The sequence below is a fragment of the Marmota monax genome, unplaced genomic scaffold, assembly GCF_021218885.2.
Source record: "Marmota monax isolate L192 unplaced genomic scaffold, Marmota_monax_Labrador192_F-V1.1 WCK01_AAM20220418_F8-fsc00036, whole genome shotgun sequence".
NCBI lineage: Eukaryota > Metazoa > Chordata > Mammalia > Rodentia > Sciuridae > Marmota > Marmota monax.
Window position 1 is genome coordinate 5,722,095 of NW_026694491.1, and position 24,930 is coordinate 5,747,024.

The window sequence follows — 24,930 nt, forward strand, 5'->3', positions numbered from 1 at the left end:
TGGAAGAGAGGGCCAGGCTTGCTGTCCCCAAACCACCACCTGCCATCTGAGGGAGAAGTCCTATAGAGGCAAAAATAAGGGAGAAGGAGAGAATGCTGCTCCGTATTTCTAGTAATAATAGCCGACACTTGTTGAACACTCATCACACACTGGGAACGAATCTGCTGACTTCTTGTACCTCACAACTTTATGAAGTGGGTAATATTATTAGTTCATTTAACAGATGGAGAAACTGAGACACAGTGAGGTCTAGAAACTTGATCAAGATCATAGAGCTGGTGGGGGCACAAGGAAGACATGTCCAGACTCTCAGCTGCAAAGATGGAAGGCCAATCAAGGTGCCCACCTTCCCTGGGCAGCAGAACCCTGCCAGAGGTTCTCAGTCAGTGCTACCAGAGGAGACAGGCTGGACACCTGGGAGAGGAGGCTGGACCTCATGTGGTTCAGGTGACACCCATGGACAATTTTGCAGAATTCATGATCATTTTCCTGTCTCTGCTGCTGTCTGTGGCCATGTGACCAAGTCCTGGCCAATGACAATACGTGGATGTGTTATGTGGCAGCTCATGGGAAACTTCCCTAAAAGACAGCTGGTGACCGTCTGTCCCCTTTTCTCAGCTGTGCTTAGGTCCTGCTGTGAAAATGTGGAAGGAGGCTGGGAAGCAGGTGCCTTGGACCACGAGGCAAACTGGTTCACAGAAGTGGGTGGGGCCATGAAGTTATCCAGAAGGGAACCACCACCGAGGACTGCCACCCGCAACCACACATGTGAGAGAAACCAGCTTCCCTGTGGCTCAAGCCTCAGGCCGCTCACTCTCGGCTCTGTGCAGCTGGACTGCACCCAGTGAGGGACCAGGCCAGGCACCCAGGAGTTATTAGAAGGGCAAGGCCATCTGGGAAGTGCTCGGCCAGGGACACTGGAAGGGCCTGGTCCCTCTATAGCACGTCCCAAACCAGCCTCTTCTGGGTACCTGTTCAGGATGATCATTCTTCTTGCTTGTCCACATCTGTCCAGCCAGCCACGATCTGCCACTGGTTGTAAATGCCCAGCCACGGGAGTTACACGTAACATTTTAAATAACATAGACACAGGCATTTAAGAAATGTTTTCCATTACGGTGGAGCAGGCTAATCAATTCCCAGCATCACCCGTCGTCAATAACTAACCAACCAAAAGGAATGCGGAAGGGACACTTCTGCTTGGTGTACCTTACAGGTGACAAGAAAAACAGGCTGGGTGGCTGAACATGTTCTATATATTCTTTTCTGATCTCATAACAGCTATACAGGGTGGGGTTTCATCATTGATTGTTTACTGATGAGAAAACCAACAGAGAGAAACATAGGTGGTTTCCCCAAGGTCACACAGACATGTGGCCTGTGCCAGATTCAGACCCAGGACTGCAATATGCCAAGCCCCACCCACCTCTTTGGCCCCAGCCCCTGGGCACTTGGACCTATGACCACATGCCTATCTCGTGAGTGGTCTCCCCCCACGGTCCCTAATACCTCCCAGCAGTTCTGGGTATTGAGGAAACAGAGAAAATAAGGTTGCAGGAGCCCAGAGGCTGAATCTGAGGCGAAGTGACATTTTCCTGGGGGGAGAATGACCCGGTTGCTTTACTGGTTCTTCTACCTCATTCTTGGTGAGGAAGGGCGGGGAAGCCGATGTGTATTTGCCAGAATGCCTTATAATACCCAGAAAGTAATTGTCAAAGAATTTATTACAAACCAGCAACTTCATCGTAAAAGGTCTTAGAGCAATAATTGCTTTCATTAAATAAAACCTATAAAATATATTTCTAATTTCATTCCAGGGCCAAATGAAAGTCAAGAGAAAAAGGTCTGATTCTTATACCAAACTCAGAAAAGTCTCTTAAGATTTTCCAAGCTGGCATCAGTGGCCCTGGGACATCCTGGCTATCAACCCCTTAAAAACTGGGTCTACCCAACCCCCTTCCTTACTCAACACTCCTTCTCCTCTCCCCACCAAAGACAGACAGGCCACAACTCCCTGGATCCAATATTCTGCTCCCCTGACATCATAAGTGGGCATGGGGGTGAAAGGGGGCCCTTTTCCATGTCAAAGAAACAAGTTAGAGAAAAACTCCTCACATTTAAGTTTCTCTTACTAATTTTTCTGTTATTTGCAAGCATTATGTACATCCTAGAATGAAGCAGAACTGATTTAGCTAAAAATAATTGATTTTGATATTTTCTGTTTTTTCTTTGCAGAGAGCTCCATAAGTTTCATTTCCATTGCTGTGTCCCCAGAAGGAAGGCAAAGAGACCAAGGCCTTTGGGATGGGTGGGATGGAGGATTCTACTTTTTATTATTTCAAGTCCTAGATTAAGGGCCTATGCACTTTCTGCAAAGGGCCAGATAGTTAATATTTAAAGCTTAGAGGCTCATATGGTCTCTGTTGCAACTACTCAACTCTGTCACTGTAGCAGGAGAGCAGTCATAGATAATAAGGAAATGAATGGGCATGACTGTGTTCCAATAAAACTTTATTTAATAATCAGGAGACCACATTTGGCCCCAGGCTGTTGTTTGCTGATTCCTGCTATAGATAACAATATCTTCCAAGGGGAGACTGACTTTTATGCCTAAAAGACAAATCTAGAAAATGCTTTTTACCTCCATCATCATTTGTGATAAAAGTTACCATTCTCTGAATCGTATAAATATAAACAAAGATTCTAATAATGAAATAATAGAATCACAATGGAGCCACAGAGAAGAAAATTAAATACTTTTGTACTTAGATAACTAAATTATTTTCTAATTCCAAGATTACAGATGTGAGAAGAAAGAATATGGAGAGGAAAGCCATTTAAAGCACCCATTTAAAGTTAATTTTTCATTTTCCACGGCTTGCCATCAACTAGGGAATGACTTACCTAACATGATTATAAAAAATGGTTTCACTCTTTGATCAGGAAGCTCAGAACACTAACTATGAAGTTAGTAATGGTTTCAGTATTATTGCAAGTCATAATGGAAATGATATGCAGTATGGTAGAAAGAAAAAGAAAAAAAAATCTCAAGAATTGTTAATTAACTTCACTGTTTCTCCACAAATGCTAGGAGTATTAAAAACAAGATTGCTGAAGTGCAAACATCAGGATTTAATGAACAATGGGATGTAATTGAAGTAACAGAGAATGACTTAATCGGGACAGTGGGTTGTTTAATTACGGGGATAATGGATCTTCTGCAAGGACAATCTAAATGGAACAGAAGGAGCTGGAGTGAAGAAGCCCATAGATGACACTCCTGCTTGAGGTGGCCAGAGCTGTTATATATGAAATATTTCATTAAACATGATTGTCCCAAAATGGTAACCGCTGGGGGAAAAAGACAGGATTGGTGTGGGCCAGCATAAACTTTCAATAAATCATAATGGAGGCACTAAGATTTGTGCAGGTGGGTACCTGTGCTTTCTCAAGAATTTCTAATAACCTTTTTTTTTTTAGAATTTAAATTAAATAACTTTATTTATTTATTTATTTATGTGGTGCTGAGGATCGAACCCAGTGAATGCCTTACCCATGCTAGGCAAGTGCTCTGTCACTGAGCCCCAGCCCCAAGAATTTCTAATAATCTTAAAGACGTTCTTATAGATAAGAGAATGAGTGCAATAATATGTTTGTCAGAACCCTGTTTCCCAGGGTGCCAAGATGCTATCTCTCCGGTACAGCAGACTGGCAAGCTCATTTCCTGGGTTTAAGAGTTCAAAAAACCATTGCTCGCTTAACTTTGATTACAAGTCAACCTCCTCTTGCTAATTCAGCACGCCTGCTACGAGTTATTGGTTTTTCTCATCTCCTCTTGAAAGTGAGGCAAATGTCCTTTCTCCCATGTGGGTACATGTTCCTGGAACTGAGATCCTCAAGCTTTTGCTAGCTCCTCCAGAGTTGCATGTGATCTGTAATGAAATCATGCTCGACACAGGGCAGGGGAGGAAGGGCCTGAGAGGCACCACGACAAAATCTAGTGGGGCTATAATTTTGAAGTGGGAGAAAAACAGCAGAGCAACAGGACTTGTTCCTATTCTCCTTGTCTGAACCTAAATTCCTGGATATTAAAGGAAGACTAGGGTCCTGTGTGCAGACAAGCCTTCCCCAGCTGCTAGCCCTGGGAGCAAGCTGATCTTAGGGTGGTTGGCCTCACTGGCCTTGCCTGGGGCACCCAGATAGCCAGTAGCTCTTGGTATAAGAGGAACAGTAGCTTTACGGCTTTTGGCTCCGACTGAGGAAAGACAGGAGTTTTCCACCCAGGACGTAAGGAACAAAGCATGACTTCCCAGGGCACATTTGTTAGTATAATGATTTCACGTATAAGAAGTTGGCAGGATGGCTTTATGTTCTAGAAAACACCCCACACCTCAGGGAGAACACATCCTAATCTTAGAGGTGTGAAACCTAACTTTTAGGTTGTTATACGAGATGCTGTGTTTCTGAGCATGTAGTCGAATGGGGGTTTGGGGCTTGTTCTCAAAAGTGTCCCTGCTATGGCACCAGGCTCTGTCATTTCAAGTTGCTCATATAGCTGTTCTCCATTTTTTCTCTGACTTTCCTTTCCTTGAAAGAATCTCTCTCTCTCTCTCTCTCTCTCTCTCTCACACACACACACACACACACACACACACACAATGAGTTTGTTCACCACACCTTGTTTTCAATTACATAAACCACCTCTGGCAAATTTAGCAAAGCAAGACCTTAAAACCATTGGGTGTATAGCTTGGGAGGGGGGGAGAAGTGAAGTGGGAAATGGAAGGGGAGGGAGGAAGGAAGAAAATTAGAAATATGATGGTTCAGGCTGGGGGAACTTGCCTGAAAGGAAATGAAAAACCTTAAATTTTTTATATTGACCTTCTGCTAACGTTTTGTCACAAGAGCTTAGATGGGATCATGTGCCCTCTCTTGGGCTTCTAGTATAATCACCCACCATGAAAGAGACATTGGGACAGGTCCAATAAAAGAGATTTAAAAACCATTCTTACAGGAAAGGCCCCTAGAAACAAGTGGCCCACCCTCTTTTCCAGTCTCAACTAACCACCCGTATATCTGAATTTGAAGAGGAAGCAATGTAGATTTAATTTTCCATTCACCTTTTCCCCTGGGGCTGTGAGAGGGAAAAAAAGAAAAAAGAAAAAAAATTTTTTAAGAGTCAACATGAATTTCTTCAACATCAAGTAACGTTTTGATGAGTTGAGTGCTAACAAATCAGAAACACATGGTCTTAATTGACTGTGAAATAAATAATATTTCAAAATGAAAGGCAGAAGAAGCATTCAGATGTGAAGCATTAAAAAGGACTCAAACCTCAAAAGTTGCTTCAGGCATCTGACTTCTTCCCCCAGTACCCCCCTTCCTTCCCTCTTCTTCCTGTCAAGTTTCAATGTTTTCATGAAAGTGAAATACTGCTGGGTTCCCCCACCTCCATTCACATGTAAACAGTTCTCTTTGGGGACCCTCTTGGTCTGTTTTCTGTTGTTATAACAAATGTCAGCCTCACCAGAGGCTGGGTGGTTTATGAAGGAAAGACGCTAAAGTAGCTCACAGTTTTGGATGTCCAAGAGCATAGTGCCAGCATCTACCGGCTTCTGGTGAGGGTCAAGGGCTGCTCACCAAGAGGGAGAAGAAAGCAGCCCAGAAAGCCACCCATGATAATGACCCACTCCCACGGGACTACCTCCACCCCACTCATGGCCTACTTAGCTCTGAAGGCCCTGGCAGCTAGCAGTACCCTTATGCTTCAATTTCAATGTGAGTTTGGTGGCAACAAACCATATCCAAGCTATCACAGACAACTAAGGGCTTCTGAAAACGTTTCAAAGTAAAAGCATGAGCATCTTCTAGGTTAGGACAAAGAGCCTGGGTTTGCAGACAAAACCAGGATCAACAAGAGTCCTCAGGCCCTGATACAAAGCTAGTCTTTTGTTCTCCACACTGGTCACATGTCAGAATTATCTGAAGAGATTAAAAATATATCCATTCCTGGGCCCAATCTCCAATCCTGATGGAAGGTCCAGGCACTTCTAGATTTAATCTGTGTTTCTGACATGTTGAATGAGACCTGGATTAAGATGAATAAAGTTCTACAGAGCACTTATATGTCTGGTGATATTCTAAGTGCCTTATACAACGAGACTCTCTTAATCCCCATAATGGCCCCATGTGATAGGCAGGTGCCATGACTGTTATGTTTGTCTTACACATGGGGAGACTGAGGCACAAAGAGGTTTGAGACTTGCCCAGTGTCACATAGGTAGCCAGTGGCAGGATTCAAACCGGCCTGCTTCTTAACCTCTATAACACTAGTTCTCAACGCAACATTGCAACATCAGGTAGCTCATTAAAAATGCAGGTTCCCGGGCCACATTCTAGACCCACTGAAGCAGAGACTCTGGGGTGATAACCAGCTCTAATAAGCTCTCTCGATGAGCATGATGCATGGTAAAGTTTGAGAACCCCTGCATTCTCTCTCAGATGCAGATTGTGGACTTCTAGCTCTGCATCCCACCTCTCAGATGGCAGTGGAGCAGGGTGCCATCTTTAATGGAGGAATAAGCTACATCTGGTGCAATGGAACTAGCTGATCTATGGACTCCTTGCCCACCAGAGCACATAACCATCGCCCAGTTCTTAACAGTGTGGTGCCTTCTCCAATTAGGGAGTGAATTCTTCCAGGATGACAGCACAGGATTCCATCCAGAGTGAAGCCACAGGAGCCTCAGCTCCTTAGCGAGCAATGCCCAAACCCCAACGTAATCTTTTCCTCCCTTTCCACTAAAGGAGATGGTAAAGAAGCCAAGTCTCCATAAAGCCAAAGATCAAACCAAAACACAGCAATCTCGTTCCCAAGACAACATTAACAGAAAAGCTTAAAAATTCTTAAGTCATTGTGCAGATAGTTCCCTCACGGGGCTCCCTCTCTGAAATTCTTGAATGTGACCCCGCTTGGTCTCTCTCCTATAGGAAGGATAGCAGGTGGGTGGAGTGGGAATGGGTTAAAAGGAAGTTCTCTGAAGGGTAAAACCCTCGGCAGCCAGGCAGTCATCCTCCTGCAGTGATTTACAGCGTCCCTCTAAAAATATCTATGAGATCACAGTACATTAAGTGCATGACACCAAACATTTGTAACTAATCCATGAAAATAAAGTAAGGGCGTCATGTTGCATGGGGAACGCAGTGGAATTTGTCTTGTGTTATCGTTCTAAAATAAGACGGCCTCAATTTGGTTGAAATATATCTTCACACATTGTCTTCCCAGAGCAGAGCCATTTGAGAAATTCTGATTGCAATTATAAGTGCTGAATAGGGAGTACTTTGCATTTCCTTTGATGATGCTGAAAGCTATAAGCAATCCTGATATTAAAATCTTTGGAAATTGATGAGTACCCCAGGCATCATTACAATGCTTTCTCACCCAATCCGAGTAATTAGAATCTATTATGTGAACACGTGTTAATATTTTATCAACTACTGCTTTGAATTAACTAAACGTATGAGGCTGCCTGTCATAAAGGGTGTCAGTTCATTTTAAGTGACCCACCCCCCTTCCACCCCCACCCTGTTTCCCAGCCAGGACTTCTGAGTCTGGATACAGTGCTTTATGGCAAACATACCACAGTACTGAATTCGGGAACTTGCCACAGCAGCCAGTCTTCATTAAGGGTGTACAGCGCTTTGCAAGTGATTACGTCTACCGGACCCTTGTTGATTTTCTGGTTCAGAGTCGTCACCAGCAAATAGAATGGTTCTCCAACAGTCTCCTTGGAAAAGATGCAAAAGCAACAGTTAGTTTTCCGCGGAAGCCACTGTACTTTCCAAAGAATTAAAGTTTCAATTTATGGCAATACGACAAGAGACAGGAGGCAGTGTTTTCTAACAATCAACATGAAACTCCCAAGAAAATACATATTGCTTCACTTGGGATTGAGAGCAAAACCCAGGAAACCGCCTCCTCTCCTTCCCCGGTGCATATGCGCGTTTGCGCATGCATGCATCCATTTGCACCAGCACACCCCTGTAATTCTGTTTCCTTGAGTTTAAGTGCATACATGGTAGACCATGCTCACCTGTGGGTTACTGCCAAGGAACAGTCAGTAGACGTTGAGATTAACCTGTGTTTACATTTTTATTTAACTGCTTTTAGCAAACCAAAAATAAACGACATTTTAAAAAATGCACAATAATTATCCTTGGTAATAAGGATGAATATATGAACATTAATACATTTGCCAAGGAGGGTTTTTTATGATTTTTTTTTGTGTGTGTGTGTGTGTGTGTGTGTGAACAGCTTTTCACGAGGGCACTGACTTCAGTTAAACTGTCTGCAGCCTTGTCTCTTCCCAATGTGCCAGGCCTGTCCCTGGCTGTCCCAGGACACCTCCTCACAATCCCATCCAGGCACCTATGCTTGTACTGAGCCACAGAGGTAGTCTGGGTTATTCCTTTCCCTGGACCACAAGCCAATTCATTTCCTCTAAGACTTTGCCCAAACGCTCAGCCCTGTCCTGATAGTTTCTGATTCCAAACTTCTGCCACATGCTCTTTTTCCTGGATGGGGAGCTGCCTCCTCCAGGCTGTTACTAAAATACCTCAAACAGGTAGCTACTCTCTGTTGGGAAGGACTCTGAGCAGCTCATGCCAGAGGCAGTGTGTTCTGCTTCCACAGCATCCTCCCAAGGCATGTAACCCTAGGTCAGCTAGAGAGTGTTTGCTAAATAATAAACCTTCTATGATCCACTGATAGTCAGCTGATACATGGGGGAGGAAGAACGCTGACGGGGCCAGGAAGTCAAAGTGCCTTAGAGAAGATAAAAAGCAGCCACGTGGCTATGGCTGGAAGCACCAGTTTACAAAAGTCAAGCTTTAGAGCCATCATGCCCAGTTTTCAAACGATCCCACTGACTTTCACATGCTTTCTCTTGAACAGGTAAATTACCTATGAGCTCTTTTAAGTCTCCTGGGGACACCCCACCCATCCTATCCCTTCCTTTATCCTTAACTGCAAGCACATTTGCCCTTCCCAGCCCTGGGGCTTCCTCTTGCCCCTTTTGCCACTGTCCTCCTCCCATGTCCCACCCTCCACTGGGCTCCCTTCACCCCCTCTGTCTCCCCTACTGAAACAACCTTGAGTTGCTTCTTCAGTGCAGGGAAGAGATGGAATGTTTCCAAGGCGGGGAGGCCAGTGGGACCGAATATGATCTCTAACGCTCATGAGAAACTTCCTTTATTTGGTGGTTCACAAATTCACTCTTCTCTGCTCTTTCTCCCCACCCCCTTGGGTAATGTCCTGACCACAAACCCAGAGCCAAACTTCTCTCTTCCTCCAGAGCAGATCAGAGATGGGGCTGAGCACCTCTGTGCAGGGGAAAAGGCATGCCCACAGAGACTGGATAGGGGGGGCCGGGTCTCCTGGACTGTGTGAAGGGACAGCTACTGACTCCAGGGTCCTCTGGTCAGGATTCTTCAGACTAACCACACTGAGTTAGTGACATCTGGGATTACGCTGCTGCCCACATTCAAGGTTCTAAACCTGGCTAGTCATCACCAGAATCCCTTGGGGCACTAGTAGAAATTCAGATGCCTGGGCCCTCTGGGCCCCTCATTAGTAGTCTGGGTTATTCCTTTCCCTGGACCACAAGCCAATTCATTTCCTCTAAGACTTTGCCCAGACACTCAGCTCCTCTCCTTTCTGGAGAGGAGGCACAGGCATCCACAGTTCTCAAACCTTTCCAGGGGTAGGGTGGGGGATTCTGATGCGTGGTCAGTTTAGGGAACCAGAGGGCCATGAGGCTTCTTTCTCACCACAGAACCCAAGGTCTAGGTGAATCACACCTGCTGGGGACTGACTCCCCTCCCACAGGGGCTAGGCTTAGGCACTCCAGCAGAACAGGGCTGACCCTCTTCTCAGCACACAGTGGGGTGGCTAAGAGGTCTAGCTTCTGATGCTGTTCCACACCAACAGCAGGACCCGGAGAGAGTGCCACCTCTTCTGTGTGCCTCATTTGTCCCAAATGCAACATGATCAGAGGGGCACTTGCCTCACAGGACTGTGAGGGGATTACATGAGAAAAAGTGAGAAAAGCTCTATGATGCTTGGCACGCTAATAAATGGCAGCCACCAATTGTTTTCCTCACCAGTCCTTAGCGTTTTGGAGGAGGAAATTACCTAGCGCTGGTGGAGCTAGTGCTGCCCACTAGACATCTGTGGAGCCAGGTGAGATGCCCAGGGCCATCAATGGCCCACAGTCCCCTGGCACCTGGTTGAGATGGCTCCGCAGCCCCCCCGCCCCCCCAAGGAATTATTCCACTGAAAGCGAAAGTATCAAGTATCACCAACTGGCTGGATGCCACTTCCTCTGGGGAGCTGAGCCTCCCATCAACACCCAAGTGCTCCCCGCACACTCTTGAATCAGCACCGAGAAATCCTGACCCAGAATGCTTTGCTCAAAGGGGCCGCTTGGGCTGGAAGCCCAGATTTTCTGAATACCTCACCCCTTTCAAGCCCCAAAGCAGCCTTTGAGAGCACAGAGTAAGCATCACAAGATCCCAGAAGACAGCGCTGGAGGGGAATTTAGGGAATTTAAAACCAATGACCACACCCCTCTTGGGGTGCAGAGAAAAGGGATGCCTGGATGGAAAGAGCTGGTCCAGTGGCACCCCGCTAGCCTCTCTGCTTCTAACAAGACCCCAAGTCCACTGCTTTCTGCTCCTTCAGGGGTTCTCAAATATGGGCACACAGGATTACCCTGAGGAGCTTATGAAAAGCAGGGATTACTGGGCCAGCCCATGAGCCTTGGGTTTAGCAGGACTCTGGGGGGCAGGAGATGCCCTCTGAAGACCAAGACCAGGGAACTGGGCGAGAGGCTCCCAGCCTCTGATCAGCAGCAGTTTTGGCTGAAATGAGAATAGTGGGAAGCAAAAAATATTCACACCCAAAATAACCACTTGACACCTCCCCAAAGCATATGATGATTTATACCAAGTAAACAGAAAAGAAGGCAGATTTCATTAATCTTAATAAACGGGCATTGCCTCAGGAGAAGAAGGAGTCGGTAAAAAAAATTTTAAAAAAATTGTGCATCTACTCTAAGATTGCATTAAACATTAAACTAAGCACAGTCTATTTAAAGTGCTGCTTTTGGATCTAAACTTAAGTAGCACTGTTAAAACCTGTGGCATAGCAGTGTATCTTATTCAGAGTTTAATTAGATTTTGAAACTAGCTGCAAATACACAATTATGCAGTTTTTCTAGAACCTGGATGGCTGGTAAAATTAAAGAAGGATAAGAACCTTCTGTACTGGGGTCCTCAGAGGGCCAAAGAAAGATTGAGTTCAAGGCATACCTTTATTTTCATATTAATATTTTATAATAATAATAATGGCCAGCATTTATGGAATGCTTGCTCAGTACTAAGGGATTGCATACATCTTCTCATCTGTGCTTCAAAACAGTCCCAAAATAGTCATCTTTTCTCCAATTCTACTGGCTACACAACAAGTAAGTGGTAAAGTCTAGATTCAGATCAAGCCCACCAGCCCACTGTACTAACCATGGAATCTATGGAAAGTTTGCTTGTGAAAAGATTTTCAGATTCAATTAAATTGCAACCACGTTCAGTCAATCACTCCAAGACAGTGAACTCTAGAGGGAGGAGGCTCTTTGGGGACTTCTTTAACCTGGAATGGCTGGTAAGAATCGACTGTCATTAGCTCATGGTGTATTGGTAGGTAATGGTACTTCTAAAATGCTTCAGAGGATCTGAAGACAGTGTTTTTGTCAATGCCTGAATTATTTCCTCTTCCCAGTACATTTTCTTAAATGGGCAGGCGGGGCCCTGGGTGTTAAAGCTGGGAAGGTGAGCTCACTTGGATAATCTTACCTGAGAAAATCCTAAATGAATCACAATTGCACAGGCCAGTTACAGAGAAAGTGATTTTTTCCCCCTCTGTCTGCTCCCAGTAAGGACCAGGATTGAATGTGGTTAAACGCTGACACTATGGTGCATTCAGGACTTTCTCAGGCAAAGACATCAATATCTACTAAAAATAACTGCCTATTGTCTTACCTCTGACACTGCTGAGGATACGGCACTTACCCGAAGAAAACCAGAAAGGCAGACAGACATCCAATTTGTGAGAAGTTTTTCAACCACCGACTCTGTGCGCCTTAGCATGAGTTTGGGCTGCATGTTACTGGACTGTTCCATCAAGTCCCTGGTCAGCACCTCCAGGATGCTGGTCAGGTAGACCAGCTTGGTTTGCAGAGCAATGGTTAAGAAGGAGGCAAACAGACACCTGTTTAAAAACAGAGCCTCCATTAACCACCAGTTGCTAGCTTGGGTGGACACTCATAGTGGCTTCCAAGGATGCTTACTGGGCAAGGGGGTGCTTCTTCTCGGGCACTTTAGTGTTTTCATATGTAGTTTCTGACCACTACTATCTTTCTATCATAAAACCAACTTTAGGACATTTTCTGTGTTTTTAGCCCTTAAACTAGAGTGGTATCAAGAAGTGAATCCTTTCCCAAATGTTTAGTTTTTTTTTTTTTTTTAATTAAAAATAATACTTCTGCTTTTCTGATTGAGAATTTGTTTTCTCAGTGTAGGGGTTTTTCAGGGTTTGGGAGGGGGTTGTTGTGTGCATGTGTGTCTTCAAAATAAAATCTGTGTTGGGTTGGTGTGATGGCACTGCAGACACCCTGGCTGCTAAGGGCTCCCACAGAAGGCCTCTGGAAGAGTGTATCCAGGTTCAGAAGTGGTTTGGAAGTGAAATAAGGGGCTCAGGTTTTATCATCTCTGCTTAAGGGGCTTTCAAAATAGAAAAGAATTGACTAATACCTGTCCTTTACTGAGAAGTTCTTCTGCTTTTCTAGTGTATGGATGACAGTCACCAGGAAACTTTTATTACAGATCAGGGCATCCAAAGCTGTGAGACTTTCATTCTTGTCATTGGCATCTCTATTCTGGAAAAAAAAAAAAAAAAAGAAAAAAAAACACCAAAGAATATAATATAATAATATACTCGAACGTTTAAAGTTAGAAAGTAGATTCCACAATGGGTTTTCCAAGACAATGAATTATTTAATATTGAATTCATGATCCAAAAAACCCACAATAAAAATTCAAAGCAATAATAATGGAGATGATAATGTTGATGATAACACTATGAAAGTCAGGCAGTCACTGGGCTAAAAATGAAAACTTAGAGACTTACATGCATATCTTCGGTGAAGATGTGTGTGAAGCCACCTGACTGAGAGGAAGGAGACACTTTTATTATTCATAACATCCAAAGGAAATGAATAGTGTATTTTTGTTATAATACCCAAGTCCGTTTTAATAAAGTAGAGACGCTATTTGCTAATCTGAAGAGCCCCCGGGCATATGCTTGCTACATAACCTCTAATATATAATAAATAATTATTATTCAGCTCTCAAGAAACACCAAAGAATCTGAAAGCCTCTACGAAGAGTAACAGTCATTGCATGTGAGTCCCATTTTTTGGTGGATGAAAGTATCATCTTGCATTTTGAAAGAATGGACTCCAAAGTTAAAGAAGTGGTGTTTGAAGAAGATTATGCAAATGTCAGACCACTCCTCAAGCATTTACCTTCCAAGGATACACACTAAATTATGCCGGTAAATTTTCACAAGTCTAAGCTAAGTAGCATCTACTGTCTGGGTACACACTGTCACTGGGAAGGGGGTAGGAGGGGTGTTAAAAGTGTAGCTACTGGAGCCAAACTACCTGGGGCCCAGTCCTGGTTTTATCTCATACAGGTCGCATGACTTTGGACAAGTTACTTAACCTCTCTGCACTTGAGTTTCCTCATATGTAAAATGGGGACGATCATGGCTCCCACCTTGCTGGCTTAGCATGGAAATGAAATGATCGAGTTCCTGCAATCCATGTCAGCTAGTGACATGTCCTCTGAAATCCCGAATTTGGCAAACTAGGTGATGATGCTGTTATCCCACTGGTTTTGAAAAATATTTTTATGTACTATGCTACAGAGCTCCTAAACATAAACTTTTGAGTTTTTAAAAATGTATCATAAATCTTAGTGCAATTAATAATTAAAATTTAAAAGCATGCTGAGTATCACTTTAAATGAATCAACTTAATGGAACATAAACTCAAACATTCAGTTTTCTTTTTCTTCTCTCTCCCACTCCCTGTGGTCATACTTTCCTCAGAAAAAAAGGGGGGAGGAAAAAGCAAGAAGCAATACCAAAAACTAAACCATAACAACAACAACAGCAAAAAGAACCGATCCTGGATTTCATTTTCTAGTCTCTACTGTTTTCCTGTTGAATCAATTTCACATAAATGGGCAGTTTATACAGGTTGACTCTTTAAAAAAATTTTTTTTTATTTAGTGTTTGGTACCAGGGATTAAACCCAGGAGCATTAACCACTGAGCCACATCCCCAGCCCTTTTTATTTTGATTTAAGAGACAAGGTCTCACTAAGTTGCTAAGGGCCTTGCTAAGTTGCTATGGCTGACTTTAAACTCTCTCTCGATCCTCCTGCCTCAGCCTCCCAAGCTGCTAGGATTATTGGCGTGGGCCACTATGCTCGGCTAATCAGGTTGACTCCTGACCTTAGGGAAATGCCACCCTGGCTGGCTGCATTCTAGGCCTTCCTCCTTCCATTGGGATTCCCCTTTTTCCAGGAGGGTAGAGCTTCTGCATACCCTCATTTCTTCCCCTATTTTTGGCAAATCAAAGAAGAGTTGCTATGAGAAGCAAGGCAATCAAAGCCAAAAACAACAGGCAGGGCAAAGAACCAGGGGGCAGGTGAGCTGTGGCTGCCTGGGCACCTGTTTCCCTTGCGTTCTGCCTACTGCTGTCTGTAGGTGTCAATCAGTCAAGTCCTTCCAACACCCAAGCTCCAGGCCTAGGGGATTTGGCTCCTGATCAATCAGCAAAGCGCCTAATTAATATGAGGACTTATCTGCAGCCTGGGGTGCATTTCAAGTGGCGTTATCCTAATATAATGTTTCCCTGTTCTCTCTCTCCTTTCTTAATTATTATAAATTCAATTTTGACTCGGGTTTTCTTGATACGGTTGTGACAAATTAATGCTTGTTTCTCCCATGTCCTCTCTTTTAATGATCCTTCTGACTTCAATTTTTATGGTTTTTCCCAGGTGCCTTTCAAGATTACACATAATTTGGAGTTAAATCAGTTGGCCCTTTTCAACTATTTCTCGTCTCCGAAGTAATGCAGCACTGTTGCTGGGATTTTTTCTTTTCTTTTCTTTTTTGAGACACTCAGCTTGTAACAGTGTTCCTTTACCCTGGTCACTCCGTCTTGCTCTTGATTACTGAATTTAGAAGATAGGAAGATTTCTTTTTTTGGGCCACAGATTATTCTATTCAGCACTCAAGGGCAATCATTAACTGTAAAAGGCCACACAGTACTCCTGTTGATGGTCGAAATCTCTGTTATTTTATTGCTATTAAATTCTTAATGGGGATCTCAGATTGCTGGGTAATCGGACTCAAGTTGCAACCTTTGCTGAGGCCCTGCGAAGTCATCTATCTGATTCAGGGACTTGAACTCCCCTGCCTGAGCAGAGTACTGCCATAGAAATGGATGAGGCAGCAAATGGCAAATCTTGGTGCCCAGTCATCTTGGAGGATAAGTTAAAAAAAAAAATACAAGTACAAAAAGTTGAAATCTTATTTATAGCCTTCTTGATTTACAGTACTAAGGGTTGGCTCCAAAAACATGTGGGTGTTTTATGGAGGTATCCCAACCTCCAGACACAGCATCGCACATCATGGTGTCCACTTCTAGAATTATGGAGAAGCTGGAAACTGCTTACTGCATGTGTCTGGGTTTCTGAACTCTAGGCTTCTAGCCAAATGTAGCTGACAAACTTCTGGTAAGGTGATACAAACTCTCCTTTGACCTGGAGAGATTTCTGGCTTTGCTTAGAAGTCTAGACTGAAACATGAGTGCTGACAGGTTCCAGAGGTTGGGTCTCTGTGGTTGGGTCACCAGTTCCGGACCAGAAAATAAAAGCAAGATGGCGGAACTGGGGCATCCAGACGTGGAGGTGATGATACAGAGGATGAGTGAGGACCTCGCCAAAGTCTTGGGAGGGTAAATGAAGAAGGCTGAGTGAGTGGGTGAGGAAATGGAGGTGTCTGAACAGAGGTGAGACCCAAAACCCAAAAGGCTAAGTAGACTACTCTTCTGAGTTCTACAACAATTAATCATTTCGTGTTGCTGTTTCTACTAAACAAGGATAATACAAATGGGTCAGCTGAAGAAAAACTGCCCAAGAAAAGCATAAACATTGCTAAAATGCCTGTTATCCACAACCCAAACTCCATCCACGTCTGCTTTTCTTCCTTTTGGCTGAGCGTACTCCTCACTTCCAATTGAGAAGTAATAGTGAATAATCTAGTAGCTGCAATGTAAGTCAAGCAGATAAACACAACAAATTGGCCAGCCCACAATTTATTGATTTCTAAATGAATTAGCTCACTTCCCTGCTACCAATTCAGTGCTAAACTGGTAGTAAAATAAAGCAAAAAAAAAAAAAATCATCCCTTTGAACTTCCAGCCCTACTAGGTTTTTGTTCCTGGACAAAGACTAATCACCAGTGACCCATCACTGCTTTTGACCCTGATCAATGCAATTAATAATTATCTGCCTTCCTGCTCTGCTCCAACTTAAGCCTAGATTTTTGAACCAAGTGTATTATCTACAGCTGCCTTGGAAAAGCAAACACCTTCATTATTATTCAAGACTCAACCTTAGGAATATGATCAATGCTTCTTTACCTCAGGGAAGAAAGTTCTCAGAGCAAAATGTTTGTAGTCAAGGAAGGGAACAGTTCCAAAACTATCAACCACATCCAATTTATCCATCTGCAGCTCAGCAAAGCCTGCAAAACAGAATCCCAAGAGTAATATTTTAACTCCACAAACAATGGATAAGATCTTCTGCTGTTTTGTCTAACACAGAGTATGACCTTGGTTTTCATTAAAGAAGAAACAATAGATAATTACTTGGTTGGCTGCAGAGAAGAGCTAAAATAAAACACAAAGCCAGGCCCAGGCCCTGCTGTTCTCTGGTCTTCTATTACACAAACAGTTCTCACTACTGCGGCCATCGCCGTGTAAGGGTGAAAATTAAAATACGAGTAAAATAGGCTTGTTTTTCTACAAATAAAATTTTGGACTCACCATCGCGGATCTCCTTCCGGAGTTCGCTTTCCAGAAGCTCCAGCTGTTGACTTTGTTTGCGACTTAGTTCCTTTGATTTCTGCCTGGTCACCCCTACGGCCGCTGGGGAGACAGAGGTGCTGCATCAGGCAGACGTGCAGACGTGTACATTTAAAAGAACAAAACCGAAAAGGAGGAAAAGAATCAGGGGTGGAGAGATGGAGAGAGGGAAACTAGAAAAGAGCATTTAAGAGCTGGATGATATAAGGAAGATTTCCCAGGGAGAGGTCACTGTCAAGAGGAAGATGCTACAGAAAGAAAAAAAAATCCACTCATTTTAAAAGTGAAAACTAAATCAAATAACCTTCGCTTGTAACCAAAGATCCCAGCTGGCTGAAAAGTAATGAAACAGGCCACGTTTCCCTACAGCCACAGGCCACTGATATTGTTCCATTCTTTTTTCAATGTTTCTAAACATCCCTGGAGAAATAACAGTTGTGAGGCAAATGCAGAAAGAAACCACAGATCCTCCGTTGGCTACATAAGCTAAACTTGCATAGCTCTAATGGGGTGACATAATGGGGAAGCCATAGGACCCCCCCCCAAATCTAAACATTGCTTCTTTCTCTGCCCCATCTTGCTTCTGACTCTGCTGTGGAGGAAGTAAGCAGAATGGATTCAGTGCTTTGGTTCAGGTCCCTGCTCTGTCATTTGCTAACTGTGTGACCTTGGATAAGTTCCTTAGGATCTCTGTGTCTGGTTGCTTTATCTGTAAGAGTGCCCGCCTTATAGTGATGGATAAGATCCTGTTGACAGGATCATAAGAAATAACTCACTGAAAACATTTAGAACTGAATCTTTAAGGAGAATGAGTACTCAACAAACTGTCAACTCTCATTATTGTTCTAGAAAAAGTTTCTCCTCATTTAACAGAAATTACAAAATAAAAGGGCTCTGCTACCTATAGGTATAAATGGTACCGGAAGGGACTGCAGCACAGAGGTCACAGCCCTAACCAAGACATGCACCGTGCTTCTCCAAGATAGGGCTGAGTATGTAGGGACCCTCAAACTTACTGGGCCACAGAACCCCTTTCCAGGACTGTGGCTTGGTTCCTCAGGCTGCACTTTGAGCCACACTGACTCAGGCATGCAAAGGGCGTTAGCGGGCCACATCCATAGGTCATAGAACCTTTCATGGCAAAACCTATGGGTTCTGAGATGGCAGGCCTGGGCCGGGTGCGTTTAGTGTGTCTGCTTGTGACAGAATGGAGGGACTGAAAGTATACTTACTCAAACTGCTGGTGACAACGTGCTCTCTGGAATGTGGAAGAGGGGATGAGCACTGTGAAGGGCTTTGCAGACACAAACAGAGCAATGTGCCACAGTGAGCCTACTTCACCTTAAAGAACAGAAACAACGTCTACAAATGGAGCACAGGGAGTGGGATGGAGAGCCACACAGAGCTCAGAGAATCACTGAGCTGACGTGACTCTCCGCTGAGGCTAGTATGTGTATGAGGTTGCTTAAGAACAGAGGAATCTCAAAGCAGAGGCCAGCATTTGGACTTTACAAGTGACCTTCTTAGCTGAAGCTAACACAGCCAAGACTTTATGAAAATATCAAGCCCAATTTGAGATTCTAGGTAGATGACGGAGCTGGGCAACTTGGGGAGAACATAAAAGATACCTGAATTAATCAACAGGACAAAAGGGGATCTCTGAAAAGTAAATGCATTCCATTAGGCCTATTAATCAAACACACCCCTCTCTCCTTCACTGGACTGGGAACTATTCAAGGCAAAGGACAAGGCTGTAACTCATCTCTCCAGCCAGAAATTTGCACAATTAGCAGCAACATAACAGAGACTCAGTAGAAAACAAGGTGAATGGATGCAGAGATGAATGAATGAACAAATGAACAAGGGAGGTAGGGAGTAGATACCAGGAAAACTTCAGCAACTGCCTCTACTAGCCTACAATATTAGAAAGGCAATGCTTGTGTTGCATCCACAAATAGGAAGTACTCCATCAGTAGGTGAGAAGACCTCTTCTAAAAAGGAATGAAAAGCATCTCAGAACCAGAGGTCACAAACTCAATGGCAACAGGGAGCAGGTCCACGGGTGGGGTGAGTGATCTCTGGGGAGATGACAAGACTCTGGTAAAACCGGGGAGCTCGTGTCCTCTCTCCAGGGGGTGCCCCTACAAAGCTCTAGTGAACTCCTGCCAGAAACCTACGGGCTCCAGTGATTCAGCTCTTTCAAACTTCCAAGAAAAAACTTTAAATAATTAAAAAATATTGTCAACTTCTTTCAAGTTTTAAAAGATTCTGTGTAGCCCAACAAAACACACCCTGGGCCCAATTCAGCCAGGGGACTGTCACCACGGGAGCCCTGTGTTCACAGGAACCTTGGAACATTGCAAAAGATGACGGAGCACACTTGGCAAAGTCTAGCTCTGTCAGGAAAAGCAGGGCTGGGTAGGGGTGGTCTTTGGTAGAGGGAGAAGGCAGGACGAGGTGACCAAATCCTGGGAATCCATAGTCCCTGAAAATGCTGAAGGAATAACGTAGATGGACATTTTCCCATCAGAAGTCAAAGGACGGCAGAAGCAAAGTGGATCATATGTCTTAAATACCAAGACACCATCTTCTATTAATGAAGCATCCTTAAAAATATATATATCTTTCCAAAGCCCTCTATGTGCGCTCTCAATCCCATCCCCAAGTTTTGATTTGGGTTTTCACCCGTTAACACTTAATTGAAGCAAACAGATCCTAAAAGCTGGAAGTCTGCCTGCCTGACGAGAAGCCCCGGGGAATAATCTCTCTGACAAAATTAAACAGGACACTTACCAAAAATGACAATCACCAGCAAGACGGGGAGCACAATCAGAAAATACCAAGTGGAAGGGACAGACTCCTGCTCCACATAAAGCTCCAAGTTTCCCAGTCTGACCTATTGGGACAGAGAGTGTCGTTAGGCCCAAGGGACTTGAGCATCATACCTGTGTACGTCATTTGTCCCCCAAGTGGTGTCCCCCGAGATACAAAAAGAAGCAGTGAGTGAGGTAGGATTCTGAGTTCAAATCCCACCCTGGGGAGAGATTAGCGAAGTGTCCTTGGGCAAATCAAGAACATCTACTGTGCCTCCGTTTCCTGATGCGTCAGCTGAGGTATGAAGACTAGACCTGTGGCCTTCAAACTCTGGCCCTCGTTGCCCTGAGAGCCATAAATTGCAGGAGTGGCCCAATAAAGAGGCAGAAGCCCCCCTGCCTTTTATTCTATGAAGGCAACTGGACTTCATTCTTTCTACGCCTCTGCTCCTTGGTGGGTTGATTTTGAATAAGGCATCTTATGGTGAAAACCAGTTTGATGATGCCGACCTGACCCTCCCTGAGAGCTTTCTCCAGCTTTAGCTATTTTGGGGGTGGGGTGGGGAGAGGGTAATGAAAATTTCATAAAACTTGAAAAGGGAAAAACTGTTCTCTATCCTTCTTTCTCTGTAGGTGTGCACAGACGCATTAAGACACAGTTCCATGCTTAGAACCGTGGTTGCTCCTGTGGAGACACCGAGCAAAGAGGAGGGGTGGATTCTGGACCAGCCAGCCCAGGTTCTCCCTCCCAGCCCGACTAGCTGCAGGATCTTGAGTTAGTTACCAACTAGTCTCCTCATCTCTGAAATGGGATGCTCTGCTGGGCTGTTGGGGGCTAAATGCACTCTACCCTTTTAGTACATTGGCTCATGGTACCCCTGCTCAAAACTCAAAGCCGCTTTCCAGAGCTCCAAAGCCAAGCCCTTGCCATGGCCCACAAGGTCCTAAAGATCTCCCGCTCTCCCTGTTAACGCTCTAACCTCCTGAGAGAGCTCCCCCTTGCTCCCTCCACTCCAACCACACTGATACTCAAATACACTGCAGGCTGCGGCCTCCGGCCCTTTGCAGCTGTAGTGGCCTCTGCCCAGGACACACCAGCTCAGCTCACTGAGGGCTAGCTCTCCCTCCTCCCCCGGGGGCTCTTGCTCAGATGTCACCTTTCAGGTAAATGCTGCCTTCTTCTGTCCACCACTGGACACTCCCCGCCTCCGCTTCAATTCCCCTTACTTCATCTTTCTCCCTAATGTTTGCCCCCACCCACCACATTTCTAACTTTTTCTCTGAGCTATGTGTCTCTTTACGTAAGTGCCATAAGGACAGGTTTGAGGTTTTTGCTACTATGTCCCCATCACAGTGTAGACACTCGGACTGTGTTGTGAATGGGGAGGAACATTAGCATCACTCCTTCCAGCCACCATGAAGGTGGGAAGGCCTGTGTCCAGCTGGTGTCTATTTATAGTTATTGTTACCCACTTAACCAGATGAATGAAGGGAAGCACAGGGAAGTCAAATGACTTACCTATGGACACACAGCTCTTAACTGATGCAGCTGGGATGTTTTTGCCTTCCAATCTCATATGTTCATTTTCTTGTCCTGTATCCAATTATTTATGACTATAGATCATAAAGATTTTTTTTTTTTTTTGGCAGTGCTGGGGATGGAACTGGAATTCGGAGCCTTGCACATGCTAAGCAAGTGCTCTCCCATGGAGATGACATCCCTATTTCCATAAAGCATTTTTTCATATAGACTTTGCAGACCCTCAAATGTGGCATATGTTAGAAAGGGTGACTTCTAATATGTTTCCCTTCTCAGAGGTCCCACATCTTAATTGTGGGACACAAATACACACTGAAGTGATAGGTCCCAAATATCTGTGAAAAGAAGGATCCCAGGAAGCATGACTTCATGGGGAAGGAAGTGGCTTGTGACCCATAGGTTACCAGGTCTCCCTCAGACTCTGATGTTACTCTGGGTGTGCAGAAAAGGCCCTTGTTTGGGGTTATTGCTCAGACATGTCACCTCCACATTTGGGAAAAGAATGACAGCTCATTTGTCAGTGGGTCTGGAGATTCTGCTCGCAGATGCTATGGTCTAAATGTATGGCTAGAACAAAAGCTATCAAGACTCATTAGTATTATACACAATGGTGTGTTCAATGCTTTGACATTCAAACAGGAAAACTGGTGGATTGTGCCAGCTATTTTGGAAAAATTATGCTTGGGCTTGTGGTACCAGCTTTGTTTGTTCTATTTAAAGTGACGATCTAAAGATTCATGAAAGATTCCATTCTGGCCCCCAGGTTAGCCACTGAGCTACCAAAACTCAGGTAAAGATAGCAGGTGGCACTGCCAGGTGACTCACACGGACTTTCTTGGAAGAAGTGGCGATGCTGTTGGCGTTCCTGATGTTTTGAATTTTGCAAAGGATGGTGGTGAGATCTTGGTTTCTGGTAATATTTTCAAAACTGCAATTTAATTGCTTATTTTCCCCATGGAAGAGTGTAATTTCAATGTCTTTCTTGGAAATGTTGAAGTTGTCGTTTTCTTTCTGTGAAAAAAAAAAACCAAAGATGAAGAAATTAGGACACACGTGGAAAGTCGCAGCACAGCACACCTATACAGCCTGGGCGTGGGAGCATCCCATCCGGAGAGCAGAGAAACATACTTGAATTTTTACTTCCAGTTCTGTGTCAATCTCAGATTCGACTCGATACCCTGTAAATCTGGGGTCCTCGAGATACTGCAAGGTTCCACAGTCCAAGTAGGTGTCTTGTACTCTCAGCTTCACAGCGACATTCGTACGCGCTTTTGAACTCTTTAAGCTGGGGGCCAGAAACATGCAGAAAGTCGCCATACAATGTTCAGAGACCTGGGAGAGAAGCAAAGAGCAACTTAATAACCGAAGGTCCCCAGCTCTGGTCTCTAAGAGCTAAGTGACCCAGGCAACCAAACTTCTTGCAACTTCTGTTTTCCTGTCTGTCTAATGGGGGTAGCAACACCACTTACCTCAGAGGATAAAGTGAATCCTAAATTAAATCAAATGAGATAAGGTCTCATTCAATTAAAGGAGGGGTACATTGGAAAAGATTACACACACACAAAAATGCTTAGGATGCCGTCTTGCACATGGTTAGCACTCAACACATTATTATTTTTTTAAAGATATAGATAGATAGATGGATATAGAATATAGACATATTTAGTTGTAGTTGTACACAATACCTTTATTTTATTTGTTTATTTTTTTGTGGTGCTGAGGATCGAACCTAGCACCTCGCAAGTGCTAGGCGAGTGCCCTACTGCTGAACCACAACCCCAGCCTCTCAACACATTATTACTAAACCTGTAATAATGAAAGCTGTCAGAAGGTTATGCAATGGCAAGATAGGCTCTGTAGAGGCTGATGCAGGCTCCAGAAAGGGGAAGACGTTGGCCCAAAGGGCTTAACTGTCTTTTGAAGGAGTCCAGCTAAGTCCCCAGAAATTTCTGGAAGAACAGAGCACAGAGCACAGCCCCTGGCTAGAGCCAGCTCCTGATCTGATTGCGGTGGGCTGAGTCACTCTTTGTTGGGGAGCCTCCTCCAGATCATTAGCAGAAGTCGGTAACCACAAGGAGGAGGAGAAGGCTGCTTGCAGGAGAGACGGAGGACGGGAGAAAATAAAAGTCAAAAAAGAAAAAAAGGACCCCAATAAGTGAAGAAGGAACAACTGGAAACCATGCAGAAAAAATGGGGCCCGATGGACAGGTTGATTGAAAACAGCAGCAACGACATAAATACATTGTCATTTTTGGGTGTTCAGAGAGGAAGGGGAAGCTGATAAATGTTTAAAGAACAACTGAGGCTCAGGAAAAGAAAGCTCTCAGGTGGGGAAACTAGCTGCCTCTTGGCTTTCGCTGACGTTGAAGTGTGAAGGGCAGGACGAGGTACATTTGAGGCTGGCATTTGGACAAGAAACCTCCCTCCCACCTTACACTTTATGGAATGACCCCGTCTCACTTTTCTATCACCTTTGTGTGATAAGATGAAACCACTGAACCCACCTCCTCAGCAGGCTTGGCCCCAAGCAGGTTGGCTTTTTACTGCCTTCTGGAAAGTTCTCCAGCCACGGGGTCACCCAGCCTCGCTGTTCTAAAGACCCCACATGTTCATACCAGTGACCAACTCCAACAGTGCTCTTTTTCAAGCCATTTCTCAGTCACCTTCCTGGCTAACCTATTTTCTTTCCCAACTTCGAGTGGAGCTGTTCTTCCAGACTCTATCCGAGGAGCTCCTTCCTCCATCCTGGGTGCTCTTGCTCCCATGCTGTTGTCCCCACCCTGCTTCAATGCTAAGGGAAGCTGGGCCTCTCTCGTGTCACCATGGCCAGCCCACTGACCCATCCCACGGATGACAGCCAGCGGAGAGCCCAGCCAGAGCTGCTCACGTTTGACGCAGGGGGATCCCGCAGGAGCATCTCCGTCAGTCTCCCACCCTTTTTTCAGTTCCTGCCTCTCTGTCCTCTGCACCATTGCCAAATAGTGACTTCAGTGTACTCAAGTCACTTGCTGCTCCAGGACCTTCAAAAGCTCTCCATGGCCGCAAAATTAATGGCAGGGTTTTCAGTGTGACACTTTCTTGCATGAACTCAATATGGTTTCCCAGCCATCCTCCTTGCTCATCCCTGACCCATCCACTGGATTCCAGCTAAACAGGCCTGAGCCACAGTCCCATCCAGAGCAGGTGAGGATCTTTGTACCAAGAATTGAACCCAGGAGTGCTTAACCACTGAGCCACATCCCCATCCTTTTTATGTTCTATTTTGAGACAAGGTCTCACTAAGTTGCTTAGGGTTTCGCTAAGTT

General features: G+C 44.6%; 1 protein-coding gene across 1 annotated transcript in view; it reads right to left on the reverse strand.

Annotated features, from left to right (window-relative positions):
* Plxnc1 (plexin C1) overlaps positions 1-24,930 on the reverse strand; it is a 144,878-nt gene that overhangs the window by 32,690 nt on the left and 87,258 nt on the right. The window contains exons 13-21 of the mRNA XM_046419305.1: positions 22,754-22,957; positions 22,451-22,636; positions 20,066-20,168; positions 17,234-17,335; positions 16,829-16,932; positions 13,241-13,279; positions 12,865-12,989; positions 12,124-12,322; positions 7,641-7,787 (exon numbers count right to left, since the gene is read on the reverse strand). Coding sequence (XP_046275261.1) covers positions 7,641-7,787; positions 12,124-12,322; positions 12,865-12,989; positions 13,241-13,279; positions 16,829-16,932; positions 17,234-17,335; positions 20,066-20,168; positions 22,451-22,636; positions 22,754-22,957 — 1,209 coding nt within the window. The remainder of the gene's footprint in view (positions 1-7,640; positions 7,788-12,123; positions 12,323-12,864; positions 12,990-13,240; positions 13,280-16,828; positions 16,933-17,233; positions 17,336-20,065; positions 20,169-22,450; positions 22,637-22,753; positions 22,958-24,930) is intronic.